General features: G+C 35.9%; 1 protein-coding gene across 1 annotated transcript in view; it reads right to left on the bottom strand.

The window, feature by feature from the left end:
- The window catches only part of LOC141363184 (endothelin-converting enzyme-like 1), a 30,497-nt gene that overhangs the window by 3,080 nt on the left and 14,793 nt on the right, over nt 1-12,624 (bottom strand). Inside the window, exons 8-14 of the mRNA XM_073865775.1 lie at nt 7,995-8,217; nt 4,679-4,777; nt 4,482-4,556; nt 4,297-4,400; nt 1,474-1,532; nt 1,185-1,236; nt 215-282 (exon numbers count right to left, since the gene is read on the bottom strand). Coding sequence (XP_073721876.1) covers nt 215-282; nt 1,185-1,236; nt 1,474-1,532; nt 4,297-4,400; nt 4,482-4,556; nt 4,679-4,777; nt 7,995-8,217 — 680 coding nt within the window. The remainder of the gene's footprint in view (nt 1-214; nt 283-1,184; nt 1,237-1,473; nt 1,533-4,296; nt 4,401-4,481; nt 4,557-4,678; nt 4,778-7,994; nt 8,218-12,624) is intronic.

Here is a 12,624-nt window from a genome sequence, read left to right as displayed (position 1 = left end):
TGCCCCATCATGACTACATTTTCTAAGTGTGCCTTGTTTTAGTAACTGTTGATTACTAGGTTACCAATACCACCATAATTCGCTTAAACAACTTGTTGGAAATTCTTGTGCAAATTTTATAAGGATTCGCTTCACATTTGGATGGAAACCAAAGCATTTAACAACCACATGATATACATTTTAATAATAATCTAAAATGAATAAAATCTGTCACCCCAGTCGTCGTATCCGTGCGTGAGCTCGTGTCCAACGATCGCACCAATTCCTCCATAATTAAGTGACCTAAAGAAACCAGACAGAATAAAACATGTCAATAAACATCACAGATCTTCTGCTATAATATCTCGTGTTTTAATATTCCTCATCTTTATGTTGTATCTAAAGCTGTTTATCTTCACATGCAGTGTCGAGCTGTGATCAGCAGGAGGCAGCAGAGAGCTGAACCATCAACACAATCTCCTTTAACAGCCCTTTAAAAACCTCCTAAAGATTATACGGCTATAAATGACATACTTTAGTAATTAGACTTTACATCACATCAATTTGTTCTGCTCAGAGAGAAAAAACAGCCAAGATGAAATTGATCATTATAATTCACCCTTAAACTGTGTGTGTGTGTGTTTGTGAGTGTGTGTGTGTGTGTGTGTGTGTGTGTGTGTGTGTGGTCTAAACTCTTACTGATATTTGTCTCGTCTAACAGACTTTGTGAAGGGAAATCAATACAAACTCACAGCAGCCGTGAACACACAAACACACATAAACCAACACACTCCACAAGTGTTTTTTTCTAAAGACAATATCACATTGATCCCACAGACAGACAGACAGACACGTTTAGCAGCGCTGGGAAGATGATGTATTTATCATTTGTATACGTATAGGATTAGATATATTAACACAAATAGTTCTGGTTCTGAAGTCTGACAAGCCAACTTCCTAAAACCACCTTTACCATGGTAAAATCTGGGTAATGTACAGCAGTATGAAGACGTATCATTCATTGCAGATTTTTACAACCGTCATGAAGAAGAAAAACTCAAAGCATCTGTGTTTCACAGAAGATGAAGGTTTGTAAGAACATAAAGGTGAACGAGTGAAGGAATCACTGCATTATCTCATGAATCTAGTAGTGTGTTATAATGTCTGTTTTCTTAAATGATATCATGTATGTGTGTGATACTCACTGTGGGAATTCTGGATCAAACAGAGTCGGCTGGAGAATTCCTGCAGGGAAAACTAAACACATAGAGAGAGAGTGAGTGAGTGAGTGAGTGGACGAGCGAGAGGAAAGAATGATGATCTGGTTTAATGGAGTTTCATGTTTATGTCCATCTGTCTGTCTCTCGCTTTTTATTGATCATCAGAGAGGTGTGCTGTTAATCCCCAGACAGGCAAACACAACAATAAACAACAAACAAACAATGCTGGATGTGTGTGTGTGTGTGTGAATATTCATGTATGCGATGTACTCACCCATCTGGTTTTTGTTTGGCAGGTAATATGCATTTAAAGCCTGTGGTGGAAGCAGCCACCTGTGGACACACAAACACACGCAAACACACACAGACACACACTCAGTATTCAGTGATTGTTATTTTAATTGTCAAATTTTGTATTTTAATGACAGACACCAGTAGCCAGAAACACACACATCTACGAATTCAGATGTTGTTTTGCATGTGTGTGTGTTTGTGTGTACGTGTGTGTGTCTTTAGGCTGTTTTGTATGGATCTAGAGCTCTTGTGTTTTTGCAGATGGTCATTTTTCATTTGTCTGCTCTGATCAGACACAATCTGTCAGTCTGATAACACACTTCAGCCGAATGTCTGATGTTGTTGTTTACATACACATCAGTGCGTTGTGTTGTTTTGTTCACAAATAATCTTCTTTGGTTTGGTTTCATTTATTTGTGTTTTCTATCTATAGTATAAAGACGTTGATTTAATCTCAGTTTAAATGTTATATCTACTGAGGTAAACGTAACGTGTATTTTCCTCACACAGTGAACGTATGCGACTTTAGTTTTCAACTCATTTTTAAAGTCACATGTTCAGGTTAAAAGTATTTTTATAAGTCAAACATTTGTGTTATTTTATTATTTGGCAACCTGAAAATAAACAATGATGTGATATGAGTGATTAAACAGTCATGGAGGTCACTGCAAAAAATTTTCAAGTAAAAAAATTCTTAGTATTTTTGTCTTGTTTTCAGTAAAAATTCTTAAATGAAGAAGCTTTTTCTTGATGAGCAAAATGACCCAAGACAATAAGTCTACTTTTAGACCAAAAATATCAAATTTAAGTGATTTTGTGAATAAAACAAGCAAAAAAATCTGCCAATGGGGTAAGCAAAAAAATCTTGAAAATTTTTCTTAAACACTAAATTCAAGATAAAATCAAGAAAAATTTGCTTACCTCATTGGCAGATTTTTTTGCTTGTTTTATTCACAAAATCACTTAAATTTGATATTTTTTGTTAAATCAAATTATTATATTTTTAGACTTATTGGGTTGTTTTGCTCATCAAGAAAAAGTATTTTAATTTAAGAATTTTTTGATATTTTTACCGAAAACAAGACAAAAATATTAAGATTTTTTTTTCTTGAAAATAATTTTTTACAGTGTAGAAAATCTCTATTTTCTTGTGAATTTGTGAAGTGAATTTGTGCTTAAACAAGCAAAAAAAAAAAAAAAAAACCTGCCAATGGGGTAAGAAAAAAATCTTGAAATAGGTTTACTTTTTTCTTCAACACGCAATTTAAGAAAAACTATCTTACCCCTTAATCAGATTTATTTGCCTGTTTTATGCAAAATTCACTTAAATTTGTAATTTATTTTCTTAGGTAATTTTGCTAATCAAGAAAACAAATTGATTTAAACATTTTTTAACTATTTGTACTGAAAACAACACTGTAAACCCGGATAAGTTCTACTAACTCAAAAAAAAATATTTTCTTAAGTTTGCAAACTTAAAAGTTTTGAATACTGACAACTTCAATTCAAAAAAAAAAAAAAAAAAATTATTCATCTAAACTTACACTGCAAAAAATGACTTTCTTACTTAGTATTTGTGTCTTGTTTTCAGTAGAAATATCTAAAAATTCTTAAATCAAGATGTATTTTCTTGATGAGCAAAATGACCTAAGAAAATAATACTAGTTTTTAGACAAAAAAATATACAATTTAAGTGAATTTGTGCTTAAAACAAGCAAACAAAAACTGCCAATGGGGTGAGAAAATTTTACTTGAATTAAGTGTTTAAGAAAAAAGAAATCTTATTTCACAACTTTTTATCTCACCCCATTGGCAGATAATTTTGCTTGTTTTAAGGACAATTTCACTTAAATTGTATATTATTTGTCTTAAAACTAGACTTATTTACTTAGGTAATTTTGCTCATCAAGAAAAAGCATCTTAATTTAAGAATTTTTAGATATTTCTACTGAAAAAAGACAAAAATACTAAGTGAGAAAGTCATTTTTTGCAGTGTAGTTTAAGTCTGATAACAATTAAATTATATACTTTATGTAACTTAAATTGTAGTAGTAATGTTACTTAAATATTTTGTGGCAACTGATTGCCTTGTTTTTTATAAGTTTCCTGTACTCAAATACTTAACACTTTACAACTTAACAGTACACTGTAAAGCATGACAAGTTCAGAGTACTCAAAATATTTAAGTAAACCAACTACAATTTAATTTTTGGATCCGTTGAGCATTGGGTCCATTAAAAAAGGTTTCGGGTCGGACCTTGAGTTTTCGGATCTAAGTGGACCCATCACAGGACAAACAAACTCATCATTTAAATCACTGAATCAATGACATCACTTCCTGTTTGTTGTTCTGTATGAGCAGCGCATGCATCATTGTACAACCCAGTCTCACCCCATGGCGTCAATATTTGACGACACTTGACCATGCGTCAATATGTTGACGCGGAGGGTATACCTTTCGCGTCATTTTTTGACGAACTGGGGACTTCAATACTATTAAGTCCGTTGCATTCTCTTTCCTATTTTCTTACCATTTTCTACCATTTTCGCGTCGGTTCAGGGTTAGATTTACATAATGACATCCCTACCCAAACCTTTCCCTAACCCCAATGCCAGGCGACAACTGTTTAATTTCGCGTACCTAATAGTATTGAACTCCCCAGTTCGTCAAAAAATGACGCGAAAGGTATACCCTCCGCGTCAACATATTGACGCATGGTCAAGTGTCATCAAATATTGACGCCATGGGTGTGAGACCGTGTTACATTGTAACGTGTCAGTTATCATGATGACGGCCACTTACGTTGTCTTGTCCACCTCTTTATGGATCTTTTTGACAGAGAGTTTGATGTTGTACTTGATGCTGTTGAGAATATTCTTGAAATATGTCTTCTCACTTACATCAAACTGAAAAGAACAGAGAGATAGAGTTAAAATACAGACTACAGCACACTTGCTGACTTCTGATTGGCTGTCTGTGCCTCGTACCCCATACTCTTCATCTATGAGCTCGGGCTTCAGCAGATAGTCTGGATAACCAGTCATCACCATCATGTGCTGTAACTGAGACAGAGAAAGAGAAAGAGAGAGAGAAATTTAACCCTTTCATACCCTATGCTGAAGTCTTCTTGTTTCTCTCGATGTAATCTCACATCTGTCTCATCTTGATATCTCATAAGTCTCACCTTTGTTCTGGCAGCATCTTTGGTTTCTTCATCCATCCAGTCGAGCTCTTGTAGTCTCAGATCTAATGAATGTTTGATGTCCTCCACCAGCTCCTGTACCTGTGAAGGGGCGAAGACGACATGTCAATCAAAAGTAATAAAGTTCAGAAAGTAAAGGTGCTGCACAAATCAGATGTTTAAAGGTTTGTTAAACGCTGTGGAAATCATGTAATGAAATCAATAACACTTGAAATAAGTAAGTGAAGAGAGATTAAGATTGTTCACTCCTCGCTTTAGTAAATAATGACTTATATTAAGAAGAGATGACTAAATGTGGACGTATTGCTCTTTCATGTATAGTGTATGATGTCTCTTGCATGGTCTACTGGATATATTTGTTCATAAATCATGAGATTTTAAGAATGTACACATATAAACACATGGACTTTAATTCAGTGAATCTACCTTAAAAATATTAAATGTGTCACCATGGAAAATGTTACTGCATTCAAGAACAACAACGAAAAACGCATCTGCAATTATTTAATAGGTAATAAACATGCCCAGAGACACTTAAGCAGACACAACTACACTAAATCACCTTCCTGAATTAAACTAAGACTATATTACCTTCAAATAATAGCAGAATATTTAAATCACCGCCCAAACGATCTGTCTGTTCCCCTGTGTGCCATCTTCTGACTTTATAAAAGCTTAATTACCTGGTAAATTACAACCTTATTACAACGAAAAGAGAAACCAATTGGCATTAAGCTAAATTAAAGACAAATATCAATTACTCATTACTTAGTTTTTGGTTTGCTGTCTAAATATGCTTTCATTGACACCACAAAAATAAATAAAGGATAATGTATAGGCACCAAACCAGTGTGATCAGGACACGACACACAGCTTATTTCACGATAACAACCAGTTGCCTGTGCATTATCCCGCTTTTAACATGCTTATTTAGGAATATTTAGGAACATTCATATATTTTTTCCCATAAGGCAAAAAATAAATTTCTTTGGCCAAATTTTTTTTAAATATATCCGAAATACATTTTGTAGAAAGTAAAGCTTAACTAAATATATTTTAAAATTTGCAAATATATTTAGTTTTTATCTTCATATATTAACATATAGACGGTTTCATCGGACGCACGCGATACACGTCTGGATCCGAACTTTACTTCCGGTTTGGTTTTTTTAATGGTCTGACTAGTTGCTAAACTGATCTCTTGAACAAATGCCTCGTCGAAAATAACAAATGTTTTGGTTTCCTACGTAATCTATGTGTTGTTTTTTGCTTGTTATATAAATAATCTACGTTTAAAGTACTTTGTTGTTATTTATTATTAGCGGAGTTTACCGGAAGTTACGTGCGGACCGCGACAGCCGCTTGTTTATGTTGTTACTGCTGAAACCGTCTATATTTCAAAATGTATTTCAGAGGCAACAAATACATTACTAATTTTACAATCCATACAGCAAAAAAAAAAAAAAAAAATTCTGGTCAAAATATAAACATTTGCATTGAATATAAAGTTATAAGTATATATTTTTGCAGTTGAAAAAAATCTTATCAAACCTGTAATGTTTACTGGTTTGTAGCATAAAAAGTTTTTCTTCCAATGCGATGTGAATATAAATGCTTTAAAATATATTCATTTTTAAAATCTATTTTTAAAAATAGTCAAAAAAAAAATATTGGTTAAAACCTAAATTTTTGTAAACGTATTTCAAAATATATTTCAGTACAAATATTTTTGGCCATTTTTTATATTTTAAAAAATTATGTCATATGGGAATTCCACGAGAAAAACCTGATTCCTTTCGGTTTTAAGATAAGACAAAACTTTCAAACGTGGTTTATTCATTTGTATATATAATGTCATATATGTTATTAAAAGACATTTCTGTGTTATTTTAAACTGTGCCTGACAAAATGATTTGCAGCTGTGTATTATTAGATTTGAACTGTAGTTATAAAAATTTACCTTGAAATGTTGTGGGCGGCCAATCAGAATCAAGCAGTTTAGAGCGCTGTGTAATAGGAATGTTTAAAAAAAGGCCTAATAATTAAAAAAGTGGTTAAAATCTTGAAAAAACAGGCAGGATTTTTAGCTCTTAAACACTGGGAAACGTCCGCTGTCTGTGCTAAAACCACGCCTACTCGTGGGAACCTACATTTTACTGCAAAACTTGCATTTCACTGCAATTTGTATCACATATGTGACAAATAAACACTTAATCTCTCTCAACTTTCAAATACCTACAACCTGAATGGATGCTTGTGATTGTGTTAGGGGCGGGGCCATGCACGGTGGCTCCAGTGTGTCATCAAGCCACTGTTTTAGCCCCGCCCACATACACACAGAAATGTGGAAAACTGTTTAACGGTTTAAATCTCCAATTCAGTACTACATATTTCACAGTGTTAGTAACTTGTTTCAGAAATACATTTCTAACATTCATTATGTGTGCAGAAACAATTCACTCAAACGACTTTACAAGCATTTTAAGCTAAATTAAAGACAAAGATCAATGACTCATTACTCGGTTCTATCATTTTGGTTTGCTGTGTCTAAATGCTTTCATTTGTACCAAATCAATCACTTAACAAAAAGAAATAAAGGTTGTGTTTGCGATGGATTTTTAAAATCATGAGGGTAAAAAAGTGATGACAGAATATTTCATGAACTTTTCTGTTAAACACAAGTTGAAAAGATGAATCTTCCTGTTGTTTCGTGCTAGAAAACAGTGTGAGACCCACAACAATCTGCTTACGTCTGCTCTCGTCTGACAATTTGACTGACGATTTTTACAAATCTCTACACCCCACCACGCAAACCATCTGGGAAAGACATCTCTTTCAAAAGAAAAAAGACTTCATCCATCCATCCATCATTCCATCTATTCAAGACCAGCGCCAGAGTCCAGCGGTGATATGAAAGGTAAACACAAATGTTTGTGCCAGCGAAATAAAAGATTGAATGAATTAGACAGAAAATGAAAAGGTGAGACTGAATCAGAGAGAGAGATTAGAGGAGAGACAGACAGACTAGCATCAATATTTCTATGGACAGCTTTACCATAAGAAAGAAAATCAGAAAGTCAGCTAAAACCCCTTTGACCTAAATTATTTATTTACATTTTATGATTTTTTTTCATCAACTCATGACCCCCCTGCAATTCTCCCGTGAACCACCAGGGGTTCGTGAACCCAAGTTTAGGAAACCTGCCCCAGAGGATCTACTCGAGTTTAGATTTAATATCTGAGAATTTTAGGAATACAATCAATAAAAAACATTTTATTAGACCACAGTGAAACTTGCCTTTGCTTTGCTCTTCAGTGAGAAGTGATGTTGAACGAAGAGAGCGCCTAGTGCCATGCCAAAGTGTTTGTTGGCCTGAGTGAGACACAGACGACCCAATTCTAACTGTCGCTCGGTACCGTCAATCTCACGGGAGAACTCGTGGATGGTGCTACGAAATGCTGTAGAGAGATGCTCGCTCAGAGCTGCCACGATGCGCCACAACATATAATTATGAAGAACTCTGAGAGAGAGACAGACAGACAGACAGTGAGACAGATACACAAAGAGACACAGATTTATCACGGTCAAGCAAAGCTACAAATGGTTTGTCAATTTTTTTGTGTCAGACTGCACTAGTAACAGAGTTACAGATACTGACTGACACCCATCAATACTAACTGACACCCATCAAATACTTCTTCAATAATCACTGAAACCTTCAAAACACAATTTCATAATACAGCACAGCCTCAAGTGAATTCTGTTTAACTAAACTTCTACAAAATAACACTGAAAAATAATCATTTCACAACTTCAACAGAGCAAAAATGTCACATTTAAAGTCTTCAACTCTGAACTAATCACACGCACGCCCGCGCACACAAACACACGACGCACGCATGCACGCACGCATGCACGCACGCACGCACACACACTTTAGTGATGATGTCATCCTGCTGCAGTCTTATGGGATATTTAAGCTGTGACACAGGGACTTTAGCATTTTAATCACAACACAGTTTGGCACAGTGAGACCTTTCTCTTGCCAACAAAGCACTTTTGACTGAATTCAATTCAAAGAGAGACAGAACACACACACACACACACACACACACACACACACAGAGAGAGAGAGAGAGAGAGAGAGAGAGAGAGAGAGAGAGAGAGAGAGAGAGAGAGAGAGAGAGAGAGAGAGAGAGACACATACAGGCAGGCATACAGACACATTAAATGACAGGTAGACAGACAGACAGACTGAGTGACAGACAGACAGACTGAGTGACAGACAGACAGACAGAGAAACAGACAGACAGACAGACAGATTGACAGACAAACAGATAGACAGACAGAATGAGTGAGTGACAGACAGACAGACAGAGAAACAGACAGATAGACAGACAGACTGAGTGAGTGACAGACAGACAGACAGACAGACAGACAGACAGACAGACTGAGTGACAGACAGATAGACAGACAGACTGAGTGACGGCCAGCCAGACAGAGACAGACAGACAGATATAGAAACAGACAGACAGACAGACAGACAGACTAAGTGAGACAGACACGGACAGGCAGGCAGACAGACAGACACATTGAATGATAGACAGACAGGCAGGCAGACATACTGAGTGAGTGACAGACAGACAGACAGACAGACAGACAGACAGACAGACAGACAGACAGACAGACAGACAGACAGACAGACAGACAGATAGAGAAACAGACAGACAGACAGGCAGACAGACAAACACATTGAATGACAGACAGACAGACAGACAGACAAACACATTGAATGACAGACAGACAGACAGACAGACAGACAGACAGACAGACAGACTGAGTGAGTGAGTGAGTGACAGACAGAGAGAAACAAACAGGCAGACTGAGTGACTGACAGACAGACACAGCGACAGACAGACAGACAGACAGACAGACAGACAGACAGACAGACAGACAGACAGACAGACAGACAGACAGACAGACAGAGTGACACTATAGCCGCTCTATTTCGCTACTTATGTTGTCTGTTGATTTTTCTGTGTTTTCCCCTGCTTATATTACAGTTTTTTTCGATTGCTAAACGACAGTGGGCACAACTGGAGCTACATGTGCAAAACTCTAACTACAGTCTGCACTACCAAAAGTCACCTGAGCACAACTCTTAACACATGACTCAAAACAGCTCAGTGCAGCCAAACACTAAACACAACCATCACTGAGATAACACACACTGTCACTCACAACACACTGAGAGGAAAAACACTAACATCAAACACCAATACACAAAATATAAACTTTTTATCTTTACAGTTTCAACAATTTCAGTGACTTCATACAAAGTAATGTTTTCTTCAAAGAATGATTTATTTATTGTTTTATCACATGACTTATTATTTTATTTAGAACGTCATAATTCTTTAAGGTAAATGAAAATTAGCAGTTTGCTTCAGTAGTCTGGAGTAATTTGCGGAATTACAGTAATGAGAAAAAAAGGTAGAAACTAAAAGTACATGAAAGGTAATATTTTATATATATGAAATATATATATGAAATTGGAATTTATATTTATATGAAATGGCAATCAGCAGTGTTTGAAAGGCACAAGGCTGAAATCTTTTCTGTTTTGAATGTGTGGTTCACAGTTTTGACAGCAGTGTGTTAGCATTTGAACAAAGTGCTGTAAATCCACAGTGTTGTGCAGGTTGTGTTTAAAGTCATGGGATAAGTGTGTAAAGTTTTGAAAACTGTGTTCAAGCAATGAAAAACGAACTAGAGTTTGGTCCACATGAACTGCTGCTGTGCAGACTGTAGTTAGAGTTTTGCACATGTGACTCCAGTTGTGCCCACTGGCGTTTAGCAATCGAAAAAAACTGTAATGTAAAGCTGCTTTGATTCAATTACCTATTGTGAAAAGCACTATATAAATAAAAGTGAAAAATTGAAAGACACAAACAGACAAGCAGACAAACAGACAGATTAAGTGAATGACAGACAAACAGAGACACAGACAGACAGACAGACAGAGAACGACTCACCAAACCCAACCTTAGTGTGACCATCATCTTATTACTGTGTTTGTTTGTAAATATTTTGTCTTTGCAAATTCAGTTAATGTGTGTGTGTGTGTGTGTGTGTGTGTGTGTGTGTGTGTGTGTGTGTGTGTGTGTGTGTGTGTGTGTGTGTACGCGCTTATGTGCACCTGTGTGTGTGCACGTTTATATGTGCTCCCCTGTATGCGCATGTGTGTGTGTGCCTGGGTGTGCGTTCCTGTGTATGCAAGTGTGTGTGCGTGTGTGTGTGTGTGTGTGTGTGTGTGTGTGTGTGTGTGTGTGTGTGTGTGTGTGCACGTGTGTGTGTGTGTGTGTGTGTGGCAGGTGTGATAATATCGGCTATTTAATTAACAAGCATTACACAAACACACTGTAATACAGCAACTAAAGTCAATCACTGACAGGGGAACAGTAGTACACTCATTAAGCTAATGGATTCTAATCAAGACCATCACACATTAAAACACTTTAATACTGATCAACCAGAAAACAACACACACACAATTAAACACAGACACACACGCACGCACGCACACACAAACACACACGCACGCACACACGCACACACACACACACACACACACACACACACACACACACACACGCACACACGCACACACACACACACACGCACACACACGCACACACACGCACACGCACACACGCACACATGCACACATACATAATTATTTTGTTTAAGATTGTGTTATTCCAGCTGATCTCCACTGGTGAAGTTTGTCTCCTGCAGTGAAGTATTGATGCATGACCACACAATTATTGTCTGAAATGCAAAGGACTCTTTATCATCATGGGGGGCAGAGAGAGAGAGAGAGAGAGAGAGAGAGAGAGAGAGAGAGAGAGAGATAGAGAGAGATAGAGATAGAGAGAGAGAGAGAGAGAGAGAGAGAGATTTTTGGGTGAACATATACCTTTAATAGTGAGAAATGGACCTTTAAAAGTGTGAATAATTGATGTATTTATTATTTGAGCCATTTCTTTGTATCATTTACCAAATAAATAGGATTTAGAAAGAAATTAGTAATAAGTCATTAAATACTTTTTGGAGAGAGAAATTTGTACAGTAATCTAAATACATGATTGAAGATGTCATTAGTAACTAGTTTATTAACTAGTAATAATTACATTTATTGAGTAACTTACCCAAAACTGCTCATATCCAACCCGGTATCACACAATTATGTACCTATAGTCAAGTAAATTTGTGAGTCTTTTCCATGACACTGACATGGGTTAGATTTGGTGTTTGCGTTAGGATATCACTTTAAGTATTGGTTTATACATTTTTAATGATTTTTTTTATAGTTTATGATTTTTAATCATTGTCGCCTGACATTAGGGTTAGAGTTGGATTTGGGTAAGGATGTCATTTTATGTGAAAATATCACAAAACAGTGACAGTGACACGGTAAACAGAAATGTGTGACATGTTCACGCAAAAATGCGGAACAGCTTGTCAGTGTCACGGAAAAGACTCGCAAATTTACGTGGCTATAGGTACATCATTTCGTGATACTGGGTTGTCATAGTTTCACAGCTTTTTTGAAATCAGATCAAATTCAGCTGTCAATCATTTATCATAAACTACAGTCCTCTGTTTAAAGTGTACATTTATAATCTATTTTATATCGTAAACATTCTACTATTTTTTTTATTATTTCCAACACCCAGCACTTAGGGATAGTATGAAAATAATTCAATTAAAATGTCAATTAATTGACTTCCTTACATGTTTTATTTGTTTAGTATCTGCTAAACACACGAGAAATGTTGATATCATATTAACTGTCAGGTTATTAGTTAAAGTTTTTAGATGTTTTTAGTTTTCAAATGGATAAAAGTGACTGAAAGATTGAATT

Source organism: Misgurnus anguillicaudatus, unplaced genomic scaffold, assembly GCF_027580225.2.
Source record: "Misgurnus anguillicaudatus unplaced genomic scaffold, ASM2758022v2 HiC_scaffold_33, whole genome shotgun sequence".
Classification (NCBI taxonomy): Eukaryota; Metazoa; Chordata; class Actinopteri; order Cypriniformes; family Cobitidae; genus Misgurnus; species Misgurnus anguillicaudatus.
Note: the sequence above shows the minus strand (reverse complement) of the source record. Positions and strands in the feature narration are given on the sequence as shown.